Consider the following 24111-nt stretch of genomic DNA (forward strand, 5'->3'; position numbering starts at 1 on the left):
AGAACATCACTTGAATGCCTGAAGTGACACATCATCCTCAAAGAAGCCCAAATGCACTCTGACACTTGTCATACACATCAATTTGTACCACTAGCCTCATTAACTTTTCCAGTACCCAGTAACAACTTTCAGAACTTATGGAAATTCTTACATTACCATTTAAAATGAAAGATTTACCACCACCTGGAGTGTGATTGTAAAATGTACTCTTTATGTGCAACAGTACATATGCCCAAGCACCACAGAATTTCTTTTTTTCTCTTTGCCACAGTCTCCCTCCTCCCTTTTTAGTGGTATTTTCCTTAGTTCCTTTCAAAATGAAACTCAGAAATGTTCATGGACTTCAAAGGAGAGAAGCAGGAGGCCCATTCAAGTCTTCACCTCCTGTTCAAGCAGGTTCTCTTAAGAAAGGTCCCTGAAAAGGGAATGGCAGTGGGAGAGTATCAAGTTAACAAAACAAATGGAGAAATCCTTTGAATAACATATCCCAGCTAAGCATGGCAATACATTAAGTAAGATAAGGAAACTTTGACTAAATTTATAAGGAAAAGAATCAGAGGAGGCTGGAGACAGAAGCTGCATTCATAGTTCTCAGGTGCGTGTTCAGGAGAACTGTCTAAGTGTAGAAGGTGATACAGAGATTATCAGTGCCAATATCAGAAAGTTATCACCTTCCTTTACAGTTCCCGGTATCTCTCCCCATTATTGAGAGGTGCTGACACAATCCAAAAGGAAGACCAAAGGAGGTGAGGGAAGTGAGGGAGAGGATAGCAAAGATGGATGGCAGATGGGTAGGAAGGAGTTAAAATAATAAATCACCTTGGTTTTCACACTGGAGATTTTATCATTCACCATGATCAAGAGGATTACAGAGCTGTTCTTAAATCTTCCTGAAAATTTTTTCCCTTCCAAAGGGAGGTCTTCTCTTACCACCTGATTGTCATGGCTGGTAATCTGTAAGAAGTTACCCTAGGCACCACTGTAGAAACAATAATCTTGGCAACTGCACTGCCTGACTGAAGCGGTCAGTAAAGTGGCTTCAGCTTCCAAGTAATTTTCAAGAGGATTTCTGAACATTTTTCTGGGAAGTTTTAAGAGCTTGAAAAGGTAGATAAATCATCTGACAGGTGTTAGGTATATTTTACCAAAAATGGTTGCAAAGTGACAAAGCTGACTTGTACTAGAGAATACACATTGTTCTAGCTGACATCACAATGTACTATGAGAAACACAGTATTCATTTACTCACTGGTCATTTTGTACCAAGAAATAATGGCAAGGGATCAAACAAAAAGAGCACAGTACTCCCTTGGGAAACATTATGTTCATGCTGTATTAAAATCACGTGTACAATGTGGCTTGACGGTTTGGACAGCTGCAATCAAACAGGGCTTTGTTAACAGAGGTTCATAGAAGAACCCTCCATGCTGGCAGTAGGGAAAAAGAGAGAGAGGAAAGATTATGAAATAACTGAGCATATTGTTGGTTTGTACTCTCAGAGTACAGACTGCTCCATGAGAGTGGTCAGACTCTTCTGCAAGAAAAAAAACCTTTCCAAATTAGCCTACGGTAGCAGCAAATACAGAAGATGGACATTCTTGGAAAATAAGTTACTCAACTCCAAAATGTTTTTCCAGAGAGCAGTAGCATCAGGCACAGTAGGCAGCCACAGGGAAGGTGTGACTTGCAGAGGACAGAATAAGGAAGTTCTATAAAGATACGAGCTTTTCATCTTGCTTTTTGTGGACAGCAAACTGGAAAGGTACCTACAGATAGCAAACTAGAGCTGTTGGTTGGCACTGATACTGAATGCAAACCCCAGTAGTCTGAATCAAAGATTGAGCCTACAGAGATAAGTAGTTTATCAGACTACTTTAGTCTTCTCTTTAAAGAGCATTCTCTAGATATCTTCAGTCTCCCATTCCCAAAAGATTATCAGATTCTACCCTGTAACCCCCTAGCACTGTGCTTGATGGCTGGGGAGAACACTGTACCATCTGGATTCCTAATTATTTTGGAGCAGAGAGCTATTAATGAAATTTAAAACTGAAATGTCAAAAAAAATCCACTAAGTAACTCCCTCCGAGATCTTGCAAATGAAGAGAAATGAATCAAGAGGAAACAAAGATTAAGAAATGCCTTTGGTTCACCCTTTCATACTAAGCAACATAAACTCTAGATCACAATTTCCAGTTGAAAATACAGCGTGGAACAAGCTCTCCAGGTGCCTGCAAGGCAGACACAGAAAATATGTTGAGCAAGCAACAAATGGTGCATAGGAGTTAATTTTAATTTACTACTTTTCTAGGAACTGCATCAGGTAGAAACATGCTCAGGTAGGCAGGTCTCAGATATGGGTCTTAACATCACCATGCTCTAGCTAGATAGCCTTGATCTGCTCAGGACCAGGTTTTGATCTCCTGATCAGCTGACTTAAAAAAACAAGTACAGCAGGGCACTCTGAAGTATCTAAAGATGAGCCTTCAAGCTACCATGGTCCTCAAGGCTACCAGGGACAGAAGCAGAGTTCATACAGAGGGATTCCTGCAGCTGGTGTTTGTGTATCCTTTATCCTTACACCCTGGAGGCTTGAATCCCAGCAAATGGAACATAGGAGAGGCAGATGATACAGCTGCTGGACACCAGGAATAATCCAACTCAATGGTGAATTCTGATATTAACACACCACCAGGTTCAGATTAAATTCTGAAGAGTAAAAAATTTAAAAGCTACAAAACCCCACCATAACTGAAGCAACATTCAATGGGACTCACAAAAAAAAAATTACAGAGTTAAGCTACCAAATCAAAACAAAGTAACATGACTTTAAAGGTTACCACACAACTCACATGGAACAGCAACAAAAAGCTCTAATTTAATCAAGTGGTTACTACAACATGCTACTGATTATGGACAGGAAGAGAAGCAAAGACAGGATCTCTTGTGTAGTCATCCAGGTTGAGGCAAAACAAAACAAACAACCCAAAATATGACATTATCTCATTTTTAGCATTTAGCATACATGCAAATTACTGAAAAATATATGCCTATTCATTTACCTGCATCCACTGCTGGACTGATTGTGTTCAGAGTTTGCAATCATCAGACTAAACGCATTTGAGCTTGAACTAGAAAAAGGAAAGAAAAAAGATTAATATTTGGAAACCTAACAAACAACTTTTAGTTAATTTTAGCTTTTTATTTTCCTATTAATGACTGGCTACCTAAAAAAAAAAACAAACCAAAACAAAACAACAAAAGACCTCAAAACCCCCAACCCCAAATTTTAAAAGCTTCTGCATGGTACAACAAATGGGCACTAAAGCTGTAAACATTTGTCTAAGAAGCATAGAATACCTTCCTTGAGCTGGAAAGGACCCATAAGAATAACTGAGTCCTATCACCCTGGTCCTCACAGGACCACTAGGGAGGTGGTTCTTAATATAGCTTTGCTCTGTACAATAAACTATTATTTAAAAGATTAAAATAGCATGGTTGTATCGTCACACAAGAATAAACTGACAGGTTTTGATATTCAACTACAGAAGTTGGTGTACAAGAAAATAAATAAATAAGGCAAGTTAAACACACAATGAGTAGAAAGATGCAAATGATGCTGACCATACAAACAGCAGAGACCTTTTCTTTATAAATTATATTACACAATTTACATCACATGAGAGTACAACTTAAGTAGCACACTCAGCTCTATGCTGAACAGGCTTTATATCTTAGTTATTATTCAGAAATATTGATTCAAATGAAAAAAGTCTTCAGGGGCAAAAATAAAAATGGAATGTATTTAACGATAGCTATTACCTTTTATGACAGTCTGAAGATTCCATGAGCATTGCTGAATCTTTCCCATTTTCATCAGATTCATGACCATGAGAGTCATGCCCACTTGAATAGTTTTCATTTGTGTCATTCCCACTGGAGTCATTCCCACTAGAGTCATTTCCACTGGAATCATTTCCACTGGAGCCACTGCTCATTTCAATATCTTCCTGAAGAACTTCATGAGAGTGTTCAGGCTTTGCTTGAATTTCTGAATCTTCAGCAATCATCTGGCTATGGTTACTTGGAAGTCCAGAATAATCACTCATCTTCAGCTGCTCTTTTAAAGAGAATGACGGAGAAATGTTTCCACTGATACCAGGCTGCTGCTCAGGGTTCTGCTCCTCAGTGCTAGAGGAGAACCCCCAGAACTTGATAGAGTCCGTGGGACACTCATTAGAGACACTGTCAAGACCAAGAGCAAATCAAGCCATATTCAGAATTTTCCCTCTGTACAAGCTCTGTTTGGAAGTACAGATGCAAAAATCTGAGGAGGAAGGGAAGGAAGAAAAAAATTACTTTCTTATTTGCCTTGCTGACAAACTGGAATTTGCACTGACTGAAGAAAGTAAAAATTGACATTCATGGTTAATATATTCAGCACTTAAATGGTGAAATGTTTCAGTTAAATTGAAAATCTCAAAATGTTTTATCATGAAGAGGGTATTTCTTTTTTAGTAAAAACCCACACAAAAAGAAAGTTGCATAAACATGGAAAAACTCCTTAAAAGTTCACATATTCCCTTGTTTTCTGTTTTCCTACTTAATACTTGACAGTATTGCTACCTAGATTTGGATAATATGATTTTCAGTGAAACCACTCCACTGCCTTTCAGTTTACCTTGATAAAGAAAATACTACATTCAGACATCTGGACGCTGCTTAATTGGTTTGGAGGAAATTTGGATTGTTTTTCTGTTTTATACTGGGGGTTTTTTAAATACATAGTTTTGGGGGTTTTTTTCTTTTAAGATCAGTTGGAAGGGAACACTGCTATACTCTTCATGTTTGTCTTCGTACAAAAGCCATGTAGGTAGGCAGACAGAACATACAGTAGGAACAGGGAAACTAAGAATACAAACACACTTATTTACCACCACCAAAAATTCTAAGGCATGAATAACCCCGAGAATAATTTTGTCTACTGATTACCACTAATTTGGGGGGGTATGATAAAAATTGCTTGGAAAAGTAAGGTTAAAACAAAAAAAAAAACCCCATATCCCTGCTTTTAAACCAAATTCTAATGCACCAGGCTCAAAAATCAAACTGTATACAGAGGTGAATCAAGGACAGACCAATACTGAAGTACCATCAAAAGAGAAGTACTGGAGAGCAGTTCAGCTTTATTAATTAAAAAATCATATTTAATCTGAGTCACATCCTCATCCATTTCAGCAACTCTGAGACAACAATAGTGTAAAACTATGAACTAAGATTCTCTTTTGAGAATCTCTGTTGCTTTCAAGACAACAGAACAATGTGTGTTCCTTTCTCTTTGTTCCTTTAAAATATTCAAGATTACACTTATTAACTAATAAACCTCTGACTGGAATAACAGTCAATAAAAAAATTCACAATCAAGTTTTGTTAATATTAACTACAGCAGTTTTGTTTTAAACGCAAATAAATAAATATTTATATTTTTAAGAAAGACTGTCATTGAAAACATTCACAATAGCAATTTAAAACACACTATGATTCAACTTCCCCCAAAGCAACACCACATGGAAGCTATTTTCTTACCCTCCTAACTGATGTTTTTCCAGACATTTTACATTTTTTTTAGAGTTTTTCAGAAAACACTACTTGTCTCCTCATCAGGTCAAAATAATATGCAAGGTATCTGCTTTCATTTAAAAGTATAGTTTAAGGACATCCACTTAGGCTATCAGTAATGGTATAAAAATATAAATTTTTTTTCTCCTTACGAGTTTATTTGCTAGTACTTTATTATAGGTGATAATAGAAAAACGCCTTTCAGTAGAGTAAAATATACTGACATTTCCCTCCCGCATGTATTCCCTTCAGGTACTTCAATCCAGATAAAACTGACATCCTGTTAGGCTGCTGTACTGAACACTACTATACAGGCACTGAATTACCCTTCAGTAGCTCTGACAGTTTTTTTCTGGACTAAGGTTAACCACTTTTGTCTTGAAAATTACATAACCAGACCATGCGATAAAAGAATATTTACTCTGAGACGAAACTGTAGGATTATGTCACAATGGCACATTCTCTGGTGGCCAATGATTAACTAGGGCAGATAGCTCATCTCTAATTTAGTCTCTGCGATAGAGCAAGCTCACACTTCCCCTTGCCTTCCTTAGGAGACCTTTGAGTGGAGCTCCATCGGCTCTGGCCATGCACTGCCCACGAGCCTCAGTGCCCAGTGCTGCCCATGCCAGCGGCTGCAGAGGCATGGCCTGTGCTCAGCCACGCCTGGCTGGGTGTGAGAAGAACCAAAACCACCAAGGAGAGCCAAGATGGAATGTGGCACAGGGAATGCCTGCAGGGGCAGCACATGAGACAAACCTCCTGTTACTGCACAGGTGAGGAGGGCTCTATAAATGTATTGATCCATTTGCACCCAGGAGATGCTCTGAACACTACTGCAAGTGCTGTGTAAATCAGAGCATGTCTGGGTAAATAACTGAAGCCACTCTCAAAAGCCACTTCCCATGTGTCAGTTGTCTATTATTCCTCAGAGGACACTGTGGTTATAAAGCTCTATGGAGAATTAGTGAGTAAAGGTAATTAACCCCACCATGATTGAAATGAAGCTTTCAGAAAAAAGGCACTCACAGCATCACCTTAAAGGAGGTCTGAGGTGTACAAACTTAAGACAAGAGCTAAAATTTCTCATACTATATACTGTGCCCAAGGTTGGAGTTTCTTCCTGTTTTCCTGACAAAATGCTACTTTGAAAGAGCTTTAGATACATGAGAAAAAATACTGCCCTGATCAAAACACCACTATCTGCTAGGAAATTATATGTTTTCTTTAGAGATAAGGGGAAAGAGCGCTCACAAAATAAAAAAAAAAATTTAAAAATAACAACTTTGGGCTGCTATATTTAATCCTATAAAGAAAACTATGTAAATCACTATTTATAGGTTTATAAACATGAACTACCAGAAAACAGACTTTCAGCATAGCCCTAAGTTCTGTGAAGATAATTAGCCCAGTATATATCACAGTAATGTGGTTTTAGTAAAACTGTGCTATTTATAGGAAGAGCAATGACTGTGCCACAGCTTTCCTACTCTGATGTAAATATTTTGTGTTTTAGTCTTTAGGCACGAGAAACCTCTTCTCCTGAATTCTGAAGCCAGAGAGGATTACATGTGCTGTAGAATTTTCAGCCATGAGAGCTGTTCACAAACGTTTCTTTGACACAACCCTTCCTTATTTTCCCAAAGTCTTTTCTGCAATCCTTGGAAGTTTAAGGGGCAATGAAAATGTGCCATTGCTAGCATGTAGAGTCTTACAGTTTGAAATTCTGAGTTATTAAACCACTGGTGACTAATTTTCTCCACCTCCAAATATCATCTATTGTCTCATCTCCTCCCTTCTTTCCCTGACACCCAGGCTAGCTTCTGCCAAGTATTTGTAGGAAACTTCATCAGTGTTTCCTTAGATGGGAGACAATTGTTCCCTAAGTAAATAAATAAACAAACAAATCTATATGCTATCCAATAACTTTTGAGGAATTTCCTGTAACTCCTGGAACAAGAGTTGATTGATTCAATGACAGTCAAGCTTTCAGGGTTTTAAAAAACATTTTTATTTTAAGCAGTGAGTACAGATTGAGAGAATTACCAACAGAAAACAAAAAGATGCTGACTCTTAGGAGACACTACATGATTTTTTTTTTTTTTTTCCCTCTTGATACCTGGCAGAAATTTGTGTCAGGAAGCAATTCAGTCATGTCACTTCTGGTTCTAACTAACAACATGCCAGAGCTTCTGCAGCTTTGCCCACACCTAATAACTACATTAAAGTGACTACAATTTGGATCCCAAGTACAATCACACCAGAAAAAAAAAAAAAAAAAAGAGTATTCAAGTAATGGAGAAAACACAAGCTTGTCATCTTTAAAGGTATGTTTCCAAATGAACTGGCTCAGCTTGAGCTGGAATGGGTTTTTTTGGCAAGACTGGAAGATTAACGTCACTGAAAGTCAGTCCTGCACAAAATTTCTTCTGTCTCAAAATCTCAAAAGCGTCAGTGCCAAAGGCACATACCAGAGTAAGGAATACAGAAGAGTAAAGAGGAAGGAACAAGAAAAATATTATGATAAACTTGCAAGAGCTTCTGAAGAAAAAGAAAGAGAAGCATTTCTACAACAAGACTTTACTACTTTGGGGGAATCTTGGTGCTTTTTAAATTTATTATGCAACGTTAATATATGCCCTAACTTTGGAGACATTTTCTTAGAAGAAATTGGAATAACTGTGAAAAAAGCTCAGACTGGCAATAACCCTCCACCATGCTCTGCAATTTAGATAAGAAGTGATGCAGCTGGCTAGACTTCACTCTCAGCAGAGAAAGACCTTTAAGTGGAACATCTGCATGCAGGCACCAGCACTGTGCAAACACTTCAGGTGCACAGACGGTCAGACATCACAGAGAGATTAATTATCTTTGAAACTAATCTCAGGGAAAATAACATAATAAATTGCACATATTCATCCCACTCATATGCTTGAATAAATTCCCAATCACTAACGAAACAACACTGGAAGGCAAAAGCTTGCATGTTTTCCTTGTCTGAGGTTCTCTCCTGTTACCAGTTTGAGGAAGGCAATTACATCCCATCCCAAGTTCAGGAAGCGTCTGAACATGGAAACACAAAGAGCTCTTTTAGGTTTGATCTTGCAAGAAGCCAGGTTTTTCTTTATTTTTTTGTCCATCTTTCTAAACTTTTAACAGATATTGTCTATTTTGACTCTATAAATAAAAACTTTTAAAATATTAAATTGGCACCAGTTAAGCTTGATTTTAAGGGAACTGGCTCACAAAAAACCATTCTATTCATTCTGGCAAAGACTAGAGCTTGCTAAGATCCTGATGCAGTGTGTGAAAGACACCATAATTCCACTGAGCACTAAGGACAAACATAGGCATTGACTTGCCAGGTTAGATATACAGCAAATGTCTTCTGGTTATTCATTACCCAGAGTTACTCCTTTATCCTGCAGTAAGACAAAGGAAACAGCCAGAACTCTAACACCACCAAAAAACCACACTAAAATATGTATAGACAAATGCTGAAAGAAGTAACTGAGCTTCTGCTTTTGAAAAACACCCTTAAGAAGGGTTGTAGAACACCAAGGAGGCAGATTTCTTCTGAAACCATAACTTTAAACCCAAAAATCTTGTTTCAGCAGAGATCTGGTTATATTCAGAGAATGGATTTTTCCAGATTTCTTTTCACACAACAACTGCGTTTAGTACTGGCATATAAAGGATGAGAAACTAACAATCCAGAGTCAAAATCATCCAATTCAAGAACTGAGTAAGATCTAATGATTTGAGTCTAAATTTGCAACTACTATCAACTTACCAATATTCCCAACAAAGCAAGAGCCACAGTATAGTTTTTGACTACAGATACGTAAATATTCGGTACTATTAACTGTATTGGCACCTATGGGAGATGTTCCTAATGGTCAAGATTAAATTTTACTGAAGATCTTGTCAACAAGAAGGGCTTCCACATGTCTTCTGGATTTTCGTTTTGCAAAATTACAAAAGTTTTCTTATTTAGATGACAAATAACTAGCAAGGGTTTATCATATCATGCAATTTCAGAGATAACTGAAAATTAATATCTACAATGAATGCATTCTCCCTGTGCAATTAGACAATAATTAAATGCTTGGTAGTCGAAAAATGTTACAAGAAAATGTTGGAAAACAAACAATAATCCAAAAAGTGACTTGTTCAACTGTGCAACTTCACCAACATTGAGAGCTTCATGTTTCCCTAGCACGAACAATTAACAGACTACCTTCACTAGGACATTTTCTAGGAAGAGGGGAAAGAAAAAGATGGCAATATTCTCAGACTATAAGAAACAATAACAAAGATGCTCAATAATTTCTTCCAAGATATTTTTACTAAAAAAAGAAAAGGAACTTTTCTACTAGATTACTTATCTCACTTCAAGTAATCATGAACAAGTTTTGCTCTTTTACTAAACAAGCAATGAGATGCAATTCAGTTTTCTACTTATGTCAATAAAATTATTAGTATACCACAAATGCTCCCATAAAATCTGAATTTCACAACTTTTTGATACAGATTCAACCTTCAGTTCGAGAAAACCCTGAACACAAGACTGTTATTTAGATAAGAGTTACTAATAGCTTTATACAGGTCATCCTCATTAACCACTGCTTTCAGCTGCCACTTTACAAAGGGAACTGATCAAGACACAGCCCTGTTCCAGAGCTGTGCAAGTGCCACCCTGAATTCACAGCAGCACCTATACAGGAAGAAGCTGGCATCAGATCAGGGCCCACAGTGACGATGCTTCCAACTAGATTGTTTCCTCACTGAAGAAACTCAAATCTGAATTTAAGAATAAGTACGGTTTTAGGCTAAAAATGTTTTAGCTTCAACTAAGGTAACTCCCAGTTTATACCCAAAATATTGCTCAGAATTAATACATATATATGACTTTAAACTCCAGTTTAAAGATAACACAAACACAGAACAATATATTTTCTGCATAAGCTCTAGAGGGGCAGGAGGGGAATCATCTTTCTACTAGCATGAATCATAATAATTATGTGTGTTTCTTACCTGTTTTTTCTACGAAAAGGTGGCAAAAGTGTTTATCAAGCTCCCTCCCAGCTAGCATCAAAAGCATGAGGTGCCTAGGTCCAGAGTCTCCCACATGCATTTAATTCTTGTCTCATCCTCTTCTACTGGAAATCTTTGACCATTACAGAGTCCGGACACCTCTATAACTATAAAATATAAAAGAAATACCTGGGCCCCCCAACAGTGTCCTCTTCAAACAGATACCAGAGAGATGCTCACAGCTATGTCACGCCTATGCAGATAAATGTTGGTTAAACATGAAACTGTCATACAGCAGAGAAACAAGACACAAATTTGCATTTTAAACACTTTTGCTCTGAAACAAGATCTTAAAGAGTTTAAAAGTAATACCATCCTCTGGACTAGATAAAATAACTCTTCGGATTCACAATCAGAGTGGTATCATATTATGTACAGTCTGCATGGGCTGACACAGCCACTGAGAACACAGGGCTGGCCTCCCCAGTAGGGCACAGAGCCAAATGCCTGATGTGGTCAGCAGGAGCTCCAAGTGCTTATCAAGTTTGGTTACGATATCATTTTATGACCCTATATCACTTATAGGATTGGTAAGAGCATTAAAGATTTTACCTTTACAAAATTTCAGTTACAAAATTTCAATTCATATAATGGTTGAGATCAAAAGAGACTTCTGGAGGTACCTTGTCCAACTCTCTGTTCAGCCAGAGTCACCTAGAGCAGGCTGCTCAGGACCACCAACAGATGACTTTTGGGTATCTCCAAAAATGGATATTCCATAGTCTCTCTGGTCAATCTGTTCCAGTGCTCACTCACTCTCACAGTAAAAAAAGGTGGTTTTTTTATGGTCAGAAGTCTGTACTAGTGAAGTCCATTAACACTATTATTCTTCCTAATAAAAACAGTTTCTCAAGAGAGCCACTGGGAATTTTGATGAAAATTAAAAAAAAACCTGAAAGTTCTTCTAGCAAGTCTAGGAAACTAAGTCTGTTGGTGCATGCCACTGCCATGTAGCACAAAGAAATGGTAGAATAGAAATCAGAAGTTCAGAAGACCAACATTTGTGTGGCAGACAATTACATCATTTTAAATGCTTCATCTGAATATGCAGAAGAAATGTTTGGAACAGTGTTCAAATCCCAAGCTAACCACTCTGGAAGACAGCCCATGCTAACATGCCTTAATTTAACATGCTGCACATCTACCAACTGTTAAAAGTACATTTGTGTTGGCCAGACTAAAGGAAGAATTTATTCACAACATTCCATCCTGCATAACATTGTGAAGCCAATACAAGTTCTAAAATATTCGTATTATGATATAAATCTGTTTGTGTTGGTTCTTTAAATGTTTTGTTTCTGTTTTTATCATAAATTGATAATTCAGGATTTAAATTATAGGCTTTATCTCTGACCACAAGAAGCATTAGAAATTGCTGTATCCAGAACTACTTGCAGATTTCACAGTTTTTAGCCTGGACGTTGAAAATGTGGAATGTCTTTCAGCACCAGTTAAATCCCTGTTTAAAGACAGCTCTTGCAATTCCTTTACACTAACTCAACTCCCTGTAAAATTTTCAATTAAAAAAAGTAAAAGAGGTTTAAAAAAGTCTAGTATATATTTGAAGATATATTCACAGTAGCTGCATGTACCATTTTAATTGTGTATCATATTGGTTTCATATATTTAACACATTTAGGAAGACATTAAAACATTAAGTATAATCCTTGTAAACTACTAAAAATTCTCATGATAAGCTGTTCTACAATTTAAGGGAAAGTAAGACAAATTACACCAAAAGGATTTTTATCTGAAACAAAATGCCTGGTTTGAATGACTTGTATTTAAACAATCTGAACAGAATTAGGGGCAGCAAATTCTACTTGTTTTCTATTATTTTTCAGAGGAAATGTACAGGTGATTCAATATGCCCAAGACCCAAAGCACTAAAAGAGTTCATCCACAGCTGGCATCTCCAATAAGGTCTTTTCCACAGAAGAAAGTCTAATTTTTTCATTTTACAAAGAAGACAGAACTTGTGACATTTCCTCATTTCCTCCCATACTGATATATATCTATTCTAAGCACAGAAGACTTCAAATATTATAAAAGAGTGAAAAACTTGCTGTAGGGAACACACCTGTGATACAGGATGCAAACCAAGTTGAACCAGGTTCACTTTCTGCAGAGAACTGAAGTCACACCTGCAGCATTGAAAAGAGAATGCCAGCTTTTAGAACCTATTCAGATCACATTTTCCAGCCATAGAAAACCAGGTTTGTTTGGGTTTTTTTCTCTATCATTTAGACTAAACAGACATTGTAGTGTTAATCCTCAAAATCTCAGTTACAATTCCATGGGTATTGCAATATTACAGTACTATCCAGATCAGCTATCTTTCCTGTCTAGGGCCAATACTGTCGCATCATCAGATCACATTTAATGAAAGCACATTATAAATTTTCATTGCATCACAGATTACATTCCTCCACCATTCTCTTTTAATTATGCTTCCTTTTTTTGCTCCAATAACCATCAACTTTTCTTCATTTTCAAAGCAGAGCACAACTGACCAAATAATACTGTTGGAAGCTATGACCTGCTTTTTTAAATTCAAGTTTAGGAGCACAATATTTTCCCTTTTCTTCCTGAGCTACCATCCTGATTATCTAAGTAACAGTAAGTACTTGGTTTTCTGGACCCCAAAATTTTCCTCATGATTGAAAGTTCCTTAACACCTGCAAGAGCAATCCAAAAAATGGAAGCTATTAATGAACATCTGCACAGCTCACAATGCAGACGCAGCACTTGATACTGACATTACACTAAATTTCAGTTTCATAAAGGTTTAGAGAAGCCACAGCATTTCCATGTACTTCATGATCTGTGCAACAGGTCTTTAGAAATGTAGAGCCCTGAAGATCTCTATTTTTGGGCATTCTGACACTACATCTCAAAGGAAGTACACAAAAGAGCAATAACAAAGTCACAGAGACACCTCCCACCCTCCCAAGTTCAGACTCATTAAGAAAGAACTGATATTACAAATCACTTTCTCAGGTACAGCATAAAACACTCACCTTAATGAATGTACTAATCATGATCTTTCCAAATCTCCAAGTGTCAACAATATATTCCTATTAAAAAAAAAAAAAAAATCAAGTTTTATAAGCAAGATAAATTATTGCAAAAGATAAATCAAGTCCATTTCATAATGCAACACAAGTCCAACCATGCAAAATATGTCTTCCACAGATGAAGAACAATTATAAAGACTACAATACAAGATGAGAGGAAATGCAAGAAATTTTACTGATAAAAGTATTTATTATTGTAATCTAACTTCTACATTGGTTCCTTGAGCAATGCACAGAATAACTATCCACTGAATTATCTTCCTTTTATAAACACAAGAAACCCCTCCAAATTCTCATTTCTGCCAGACCAGAAATAAAGTTTATTTTACCCTTTCAGGTAATTATGCCTCGTGCTATTAAACCCACCACCTGTGCTCAAGACTCCGTAGTGGATCTGAACTGATCATCCCGAAGAGCTAACAGAAACCACCTCTCAAATTCATTCTTTCACCTTGAACAAGAGACTTGGCCCACAGCCAAATTTAATTGCCAAGAGGTTGTGTATTTGCAATAAAAAAAAAGCAGCCTGTGCTGAGACATCTTGTAAAGACACTAAACACCATCTCCTTCACATGCCCCATGCTAATTTCTAGACATCCTTCCTTCCAGCTTCCAGTCTTTGAAAAAGTGCCTTCTTAAAGGTAAATAAAAATTACTTGTATGCAAGTGTGCATTTAAAAAAACACCTTATTTTCTTTGTAACCAGAAAATGCTCTTCTCTTCCTGAGTGGAACTGGAGAGACAATTAAGCACAACATCCATAGCCAGAACTCTAATATTTGCATGTCAACTCTCACCCTTTTTGAAAAAAAGGACAAAAATTATACATTTGAGGTTGCCAAGTGTTGTCACAGAAGGGAGGGAAAAATTATCATGTCCCACCATGCAGTCATATATTTCACCTTTCTTATAGGTGAAACTGGATTTACAAGTATCTCAATACCATATATCAGCTTTAGTATTTGCTAACATCCTGTGGGATACACATCATAAGGTCACCCCAAGACACATCCCCATTAAGCAGTATATTTGTGTGTCTACTACTCCTCTCCTTTAAGAAAAAGGACACACTTTCACCATGGGGTATTACATTTACAGTAGCTCCAGGTTAATGCTACTCTTTAGACATTCCTGTTGTTCACATCCATTTTGCTGTTCAAAATTTCAGTCAGAATGAAAGTCCCTTTCTGGAGAATACAGTGCCAAATAAATTCTTGTTCCCATCGCATCAATAATACACTCCAAAAAGCGCAGCAACCTAACAAACACGATGTACTTGTCCTAGGAGTTGGATGTATTACTGAAATAAGAGCTCAAGTCATGGAAGAACCCATGGCAGAGATGTAATTGAAATCAAGTAAGTGCTTTATATACTGAAGATATTTGTACAATTAAAGAAACTAAGCAGAAACATAAAAGTACATGTAATAAGGTCAAGCACAAAAACTGTACTAAAATACAAAAGCTGCAAGGAATAAGGAGGATAGGAAATGAAATCAAGAAAAAAGAAAAGTACTGGACATCCTCACCACTTCATCTTGTCTCCCTAAGCTTCAATTACAATAAATTGCAGGTGTTATTTAACAGTGAAGTGCCTCTGTTTCAGGACAGAATGTTAGAAAGGCAGTGTAGCTTTGGTTCTACTTTTTCAAAGTCAGTTCTACTTAAAAAAAGCCATCTATACAAGGAAATTTCAGCCCACCTCTAACTATTCCACCTACAAGAAAAATCAAGCATTAAGAATTACTGTGGTACCTCAAAAACAGGTGGACGCAAACTAAAGTCTTTCCCAGACATTTTAGCATACAGGTGAGGTTTCTTTCCCAGCATCACATCCTGTCAGGATCAACACTGGTACTGCTTGCCCTGAACTTCCGCAGCCTGCTCACACCATCTGCAGAATCCCCTCATCCTCTTGCCCCAAGAAATGTTTTCTGTGTATTTCAGTCCACTCGTGTAAACAGCATGTTGAGTCACTACCCCTTCAGCATCCTCAATAAAATTTTCCTTCCTATTGGCAGAAAATGAAGGAAAAATGAAAACCATATTCCATTATTATATATATTGAAGAAGGTACATTTAGCCTCGCTTCTGATTGTGTTCTACAAGCAAAGTTGTCTAAATCAGACTACCAAAAAACATCAGAGAAATCATAAGGCTCCTCTAGGACTACCACACACTACTTCAGCAGCAGTTCACCAGTAGCTGAGAACATCTGTACAAAAACTTCTTGACTTTACAAAACCTTTCACACACACAAATTCTCATAACATCTCTTATACAGGTGGATAAGCAGGAAAAACATGCACTTCAGAACCACTTCCTGTGCAACTTGCATGAAACTCAGTATATTGCTGCTGTCCCTTAGCAACTCCTCAAGAGGGACAGAGGACCAAGTAAGAGGATTCTGTACTGGTGCAAGTCCAGTGCAGGCATTCAAAGACCCCATCTACACTTCAGTGTAACCCTAGAAATACAAACCAGTGGCACAGAAGCCTGGCCTGCCCATGTCCCAGCACTGCTGGCAGGCAGAGTACAAGCAGGCTGCACAAGCGTGCCTGGTGATGTACTAAGCCACTTAGCAGAGCATCAGATCACAGCATGGACACCCAGGCATGTGGAGTCCCATGTGTTCGGGTGCCTGCCTACTACACATGGCTGCTGGCTCCCTGGCAGCATGAACAGAACTGCTCAAAGAGTCACTTCAAAGCTCTCCACACGCTTTGCAGACATACTCAAATCATCTGACCCTTCTTCATTCTGGTCTTCCCTGCCATGCTGTTTCACAAAAGCAGCCCAGGGCCACAAGAAATCCCAGCAACAGGTAGCAAAACCATCACCCTCTGAAGTGTGGTTTTGACTGCTACCTTCTCATTTCCCATGTCCTTTAAACATACTTCACAGAAAGAAGGACGTTGCCTAAAACTAAAAAGAAACACCCTCATCCCCTCTCAAACAAAGCTCTAAGTGTCAGAAGGCAGAGCTGTTCTTCGCTAAGCAACAGTGTTACCAGTCTGACCCCGACAGCAGTGGTTAAGTTTAAGGCAGCAGTTCGAGCAGGAAAGCAGACGGACACTTTTTACACAGGACACAAAACAGCAGCTGCATTTCTTTCAAGACCAACATTTTCTGCATCCAACCTCATCCATAACCAAAAGAACAAGTAAGAGCCCTTTTGAGTAACACAATAGTATCACAAAGAATAATACAGGTATTGACTCCTTTGCTGTTCAGTGCTTGACAATCTAAGTTAACATAAAGAATATTTAACCAGTTTCAAACTTGCACTACAGGGATATAACTGAATGTGGAAAGTATGAATGCAGTAAGACAATCCAGTTAAAAATCTCTATAATCCACCATCCTCACAGAGGAATTCTAGGCCATGCAATCAAAACCAGAGAAAAAAATTCCTTTTCAGAAACACCTGATTATCTAATAATTATGATGTGGTAATGTTAGGAGTACAATACAGTGTCTACAGGACATTCATGCCAACTATTACACAAGGCCTTGCTAAGAACATGACGTTCCTTTCAACACAGGCCAACCATAGCAACCCTATAGAAAACACTACAGTTGATCTAGACTAGTGATAATTTACTTGTTCTACTGGCTACTGGTAATCTTCTTGCTTTTAAACCACAAGAAATACACCTCATCCCATGGTAACTTGCTCATTTCCTTATACTTTGAGGGGTTAAAAAAAGACTTTCTGCTGTAAAGCATATTCTTATACTGTAAAGATGTTAGAGAAATAAGGGTGTGGCAAGAACCCAGGAAAAAGAAAACTGTTTATCAGTCTGTATCTAAGCCAAATACTTCCTGGTCATAATAAACGTCTGAAGTAGAAGAAACATCCAGAACTCTACTGCCAATCACTTTCGCCACTTCACTCTATTCTCATACTTTGAGACTAAACTCCATCAACATCTCAGTTTACTAAAGGCTTATTACTTTAAGAATGTATTGTTCAGGGAGAGGCTCGAGTAAGTTTATCAAATAAACTGTGCTGTTACAGACTTTAATCTTATGACTGGAGGAAGAAAAAGTAGAGAAGGTATTATGCCAAGAACATGCTGTCTCTTTAATGCCTCTCTGTGGAAATCCAAAATGAATAAGCGTAAACTGTAAAAATGAAGATTACTTAGATTTTCACAGACAGAATTTGTCTGCTGAAATAAATATAGGAAGTCTATAACAAGTCCCACCAACTGACAAATAAACAAAAATTCCAGCAAAACCATGCAGTCTTTGAATTATAAATTAAACCAAAAACTTGCCAAATCTGAAGATGTGCACAAAGGCCAAAAACCTGTTTTCCATGCCTTTGCCTTCTGAACTACATCAAGCCAAACCACTTCTTCACAGGACAGGCCATGTTCTTTCACAGCACAGTGTTTGACATTTATGACACCCAGCTAAAATATTTTCCTTTCACCTTGAAATGGCCAAAAACTCACCAAAACCTGAAGGGTATTACTTTTTTTCTTCTCTAGGCCAAAGGCCATCTCTTTTCCTCTATGCGTTACTAGTGAGGTAAGCAACCTCCACAGTCCAGAATCAGGACTCCACACCTCAGGACAGTGTCGTCATCACAAGACTAACATCTAGCTTTGCATGGAGCGAGGACACAGTCCAGTTCTCCAGTGAAACTTCCTCACTTTGCAGAAATAATGCAAGTCTCAGAGACAAAGGCAAAACAGAAAGCTCACAAAAGCACACAAACATGTACAAGCATAAGCAAGAAGGAACTTGATGTTACAGTGCAACAATGTGGGCACTCTCCCTAACACCAATCAAACTGTGGCTGAAACAATACTGGCAACTCGGAAGGGTTTCTCACCATACTAATCAGGTTTTTACTGTACTTTTGACTTACTCTTACCACTAGAATCATTACAGAATTTCCACTTTTTTCCCTTTACTTGTGTTAACTGTTCAATCTCAGATGTCCAAGACAATAAATCTCAGACTCTTACATTTGGAAAAGATGCAAGCTTACAAGAAAGACGGACAAAGACTTTTTATCAGGGCATGTAGTGACAAGATGAGAGGCAATAGTTTGAAATTGCAAGAGGGTAGATGTAGATTGGACCTAGGCACGAAACAGTTGGACTTAATGATCTCAGAGGTCTTTTCCATACTTAATGATTCTGTTTCTTCAAGATCCTTCAATGCACTGTCTCAGCCAAGTTACTTTTTCACTGGAATACACTTGCAAAGCACTATAGTTTCCAAGTACCTGAGACTTCATACCGACCTCCTGGGGGGCCTTTATAAGCTCCTATAGTGCACAGAGAAATGCTGTCCCTTATCCTACCCTATTATGGAAAGTCAAATGTAAAGCATCAGCCTGACTATTACTATGCTGCTCATCTATTTGCATGAAACCGTACTTACATAAAGTGTTTTGTAATCATGCATGTAATAGTATGCACCTATTGTGAATACATTGTGAACAGCAGCACAAGCACACCGTCTCAAGGAACAGAGTGTCCTTATAATTACAGGCAATACAAAAACCCAAACGGACAGCACCTGTTGCCTACTCTACCTGTAGCTCACGCATCTCAGTAGCGCTGAGATTCTGTTACTCACTGCCACACAGCTCCTCACGTAAAGCATCCCGCCCGGCCGGTGGGATCCAGCACTGTCCCCGCGCGGGGCGGGCGCGGAGTGGGGCCCGCGGTGCCGCTCACTGCCCCGGGACACGCGTGCTCTCCGTCGGTGTCCTCGGCTCCCTGTCCGCCCCCCACACTGACATGGTCGCAGCCCGCGGCCAGCAGGGACGCCAGAGCAGAGCCCCGCCGGGGGAGCGGTCCGGCCCCGCCGCCACCGGTGCCCGCCGCCTCCTCCTCCGCCCCGGGCCAGGGGCAGCGCCACCCCCTCTGCGCCCCAGCCCGTCCCCACGCGGCCGCCCCTCGGAGAGCCCAGCTGCCGTCCCAGCCCCCGTTGGGTGTGGGTGTGTGTCTGTACCCCCCACTCTCGGACGCTCTCCTGGTCCAAGGCGGGCGGGGGCCATGCCACACTCATCCCGCACCCCGCCCCGGGGAGCGACTCACAGCCGGCCGCCGCTTCCCTCGCTGCGGTTTCACGGGGAGCGGGGGGGGGGGGGGGGGCGTGTCACAGCCGCCGTTCAGAGGGAGCCCCATGCGCCCCCTCCCCAGCGGGCCGGGGGCGGCAGCCGGACGGACCCCGCGGCACAAGAGCGACCGGCGCGCCCATCGTCCTGGCAACGGGAGAGCCCCGCCGCGAGGGTTACGTAACCTCAGCCCGGCGGGCGGGGGAGGAGAGAAAGCCCCTGTGCCCCCCGCAGCCGCCGCTCGCCGCCCTCTCCCGCCACTCCCCACCGGCCCCCCAGCCCCTTCTTGCCGCGGGGAGCGTGCCCGGCGGGCCCCGACTCACCGCGCACGACGCGTCCCACCAGCCCGGCGCGTCCCGGCTCGGGCTTCATACGGGCAGAAACGTGACCGGCCGTCGCGCGCCCGCCCCGCCCGCGCCCCCATTGGCCGCGCCTACGTGACGCCAGCGGGGCGCGCGGGCGGGGGCGGGGCGCGCGCCGCTCCCATTGGCCGCCCGGGCCGCCGCTCACTTTACATAAGCCTCACGTGTGGCACCATGTTTCCACCGACCGCCGCGGCCGCCTCCCGAGCCTGCCCCACCGCCGGCACGCCCCTCCCCTCCCCCGCGCCGCCGCCAACGGAGCGCACTCACCGCCGGCCGCCGCGCTGCCTCCCGGCGAAGCCGCGGCAGCTCCGTTCTCCTCCACGCGCGCCCCCCGCCCGCTGCCACCACCGCTACGGGACCGCAGGGCCGGGGAGGATGGAGGGGGAGGGGCGGGGGGCAGAGGTCACGTGACGCCCCTGGGGGAGCGGCTCCTCCCCCGCCCGCTGGGAGCCGCGCGTGACGTGTCTCGCGCGCGCGCGCGAGGGGAGACCGTTGGCGGCCGGGCGCGCGCGCCGGGCCGGGCCGGGCGCGGCCCCCTCAGCGCGGCGCGGCGGCGGGAGAGCCCCGCGCTCCCGGACAGCGCCCGCGGAGGCGGCACCGCAGCCCTCGGGGGTGACTCTGACGGCGCTGGGTTCGCTTACATAAGGCAGCAGCGCCCGTATCCCGTTTCCTGGTGCTGCCGCCCGCGCTGGGTGCACGCCCTGAAGTTTCGAAACTGACCCCGCGTACTGTTGAGGAGGCGCCGGGTCACAAAGCAAAGTGCAGCCGCAGGAGAGCGTAAGGCTGGAGCTTTCTCCCGCACCGGCCGGCCAGCATCAGTCTGAATAACTACAACAATGATTAAGAATTTTTGAGCTCTTAAAGGTATGTTCTCAGGAACAGTAGATCCCGATACGGTAACATACGGTTGCTTTCCATGCCAACTGTTTAAAGAAGTTTTTCATATTTATTAAAAATATTTGCTCCATCTGTTCAAGCAAAACATTCGGAGACCAGTGACGTTTCCCTCTTAGAGTAACAAAGGATTAAATAAATTCTTGTACATCAGTCACACAGGTTTTCACTCAGGCCCCTGCACCATCCATCCTACACTGGTGAGAGAAGCAGAGCTCTGAGTTGCTACTGTTCAGCAGTTGGATAACCCATTGCTAAACACTTCGGCTCTGGTCCAATCTCCACATCTTCCAAGGCTAAGCAGAGCAATCAGTAGCTGAGAATTTAATGTTACTTCATCCATATTCTGAGCTTTCTCTATCTGCACTATGGTATATGGCTTTGCAAAGAAGGAACTGAGAACGTGCGAAAGCACTTTCTGGTGCCAATGCCACATTCAGGCCTAACAGCATTTTACACTCACTGCATACATGCAGTTGCTCCATAGGATGTAACACAGGACAGAGCCATCAGGGCTGCCACTGTTTATCTGCAAAATGAGGTTAATGCCGCTTCCCTCCCTCACTGTGGTGTTAAGGATAAGTCCATTAGGTACACAGATATTTATGCTCTGACTGTTACAGAAACAGCCTGTGAGTGAAGGACTGTGGAGTATTTAACTGCTGGAGAGGGAAGGGGGTGGGCAGCGGAAGCATTAGGACCAGATTCTGCAACTGGATTTGTTGCAATGCACAAGTCAGCTTACCAGGATACCATTCTTAGTTTGCGCTCCTCTGAGGAGTCTAATTCTAAGATTAATCCTAATTAGGTAGTCTTTGTGTAGTTTGGTCAACTCGTTGTTAGGCTTTCACATCCAGAGTTTCATCATCTTTTTGTAAGTTCTCTGCTTTAGGGTTAAAGGGATGTAGAATAATATTCTTGGTTTCCATGGGATGTTGTTTTTCATGTTACGTGCCAAAAATATCCATCCCTGGCTGTGTGCTAAGGGCTGTGGTCTCTTACCACAGACTCAAACTAAGGCACTTCAAAGCAAAACCTTGAGGTCCACACTCTCCCCCCACCCCGTCAGAGTGCAGGCATGAGAAGGATGGCAAACTATGGCACTGTGTTAGAGCTGAATGAGTTTCCAGGACACACATTCCCCACTGCAGCAGAGCATGCCAGTGCATGGCAGAGCATGGCAGGAAGAGAGCAACCACTACCATCACCACAAATAACCAATACCTTTTCCACCCTAGTAACTACCAGAGGCGTTACTTGAGGTCTGCTTATTTTAAAGGGTTACTAATCAGTTGTTTCAGTCAAGCTTATGGGAATAATTTTTAAGTTGTATTCATACCACCTTTTAGCAGTTACAGCTTTATATTTAATGTACCAAAAACCAGGTTAAGCAGTGTTACTCAAAACGTGATTATGTACCCTGAGCAAGTTCAGTCCAAATTCTGCAGCTTCCAGAAAATTGGCTCAAGAGAAATCATGTGTGTAGATACAAATTAATCCAGACACCTCCAATTTGAAATAACAAGAACACAGGCACGTGGCTTCTAAAGCAGTGAATTTTGCTTTTGACTCATTAGCTCATCTGTTAAGGAACAAAGCAAAATAAAGTTGTTGCAAAATTTTACGGGTCCTACATGTTTGGCTTTAAGGTCACTCTGTCTGATAAGTAGTTATAGCATAAGAGTTTTTGTAGCAGCAGGAGTAAAATATGTATATGCACACACAAACAGTTCTAAAGAACACAAACATTGTAAGAAAAAGCATTAAAATGGTTGTGGGTTTTTTCCCAGCTTTGTTTATTCTCTGTGTGTGTGTTCAGTTGTAACTCTTGGAGCATGGCGAGAACAAATCATTCATATATTAAGCAAGCCCTTTCTATGTGTGCCTCAACGGTGTGACACACCAGGTCCCGCACTGGCACTCCTCCAAGGCGGCTCTGCCCTGGCGAGGTGGGGCACTGCTTTAAACGCTGCCCGGCTCCCTCGTGCGGTCTCGCCAGGAAAATGCTGCTCTTTGTGGGGTTTTTTTTATGGAATCCCTCTGCTTCTCAGACTTATATTAGTAGATTTTTAGCCACACATGTAAATGCCGAACCTTTTCGCAGCATACTTTAAAAAGTAGAATTTTTGCTTAACTGAAGCATTTCAGTCAATTCTGATAAGCAGCAACGTATTGATAGTATCTACCGTTTTGAGGGGGAAAAATCAAGTCTTTCAGTATGGAAAAATAATAATTTGAGACCATCTGAAAAACTACCTGAGTATTTCTTGCTTGGATTTGCTAAGGAAATAAGGCTTCTCTTTGTGAATAACTGTGCTTCCCTATCCACTTGTAGAAGTTGCCTGTTCCAAGTTATTCCACAGCACTGGCAGAACTGTATATTATTAAAAAGAAAAATAAAAATCAATACTTTACAGCTGGAGCCCACATCTAATTCTTCATTTCCTAGGTCTAATTACTCACCATTTACAGTGACGCTGACAGTCATTGATTCTTGCAAAGATCCGGAAAGGCTTTTTTTGCTAATGAGCAAAAGTCGTCACTCTTACTCTCTGTACAGACAAAGGAAAGGAAAAAACCCACTTTCCTCATTACCAGTAAATATATGAACAGGTTTTTCTAAAAGCATTGTAGACTGTAGGAACAAACACTAACAAATAGACAGCAGTATCATACAGTTTTGAAAATGCTTTGATTAAAATGTTAAGGAATGTAAAAAACACGATAAAGAACTTAACTCAAGCAGCAAGTTCCTGAAATGTGTTGCAGTTCAAAAGTCCTTTGCAGAAGTGTCTGCTTATCGCCAGACAGAAAACCTTCTCTAACAACTTCTGGAAAATGTAGTTTTTCATTCTGTCCCTATTCTTACTGTTTTCTAAGTATTCTTGTTAAATTCAGTTTCTGTTGGCAAATGCAGTGTAATTTTATATTCCAGATATCTTGAAAAGTGACACATGAAGGAGCCCTGAATTGTTCT

At 40.9% G+C, this 24111-nt stretch overlaps 1 protein-coding gene across 6 annotated transcripts in view; it reads right to left on the reverse strand.

Moving 5' to 3' along the window:
* The window catches only part of PER2 (period circadian regulator 2), a 46345-nt gene extending 25739 nt beyond the window's left edge, over positions 1–20606 (reverse strand). Inside the window, exons 1-6 of one of the 6 annotated variants that reach the window (XM_048313902.1) lie at positions 20199–20284; positions 13734–13790; positions 12794–12857; positions 10654–10814; positions 3820–4324; positions 3060–3128 (exon numbers count right to left, since the gene is read on the reverse strand). In XM_048313902.1, the coding sequence (XP_048169859.1) occupies positions 3060–3128; positions 3820–4106 (356 nt within the window). In that variant the 5' untranslated portion in view covers positions 4107–4324; positions 10654–10814; positions 12794–12857; positions 13734–13790; positions 20199–20284. Of the gene's footprint in view, positions 1–3059; positions 3129–3819; positions 4325–10653; positions 12858–13733; positions 13791–20198; positions 20285–20507 lie in introns of those variants that run through there. The other 5 variants (XM_048313906.1, XM_048313907.1, XM_048313903.1 and 2 more) reach the window with 5 other exon arrangements.
* Between the last annotated feature and the right edge of the window lie 3505 nt (positions 20607–24111).

Source organism: Corvus hawaiiensis, chromosome 10 (assembly GCF_020740725.1).
Source record: "Corvus hawaiiensis isolate bCorHaw1 chromosome 10, bCorHaw1.pri.cur, whole genome shotgun sequence".
Classification (NCBI taxonomy): domain Eukaryota; kingdom Metazoa; phylum Chordata; class Aves; order Passeriformes; family Corvidae; genus Corvus; species Corvus hawaiiensis.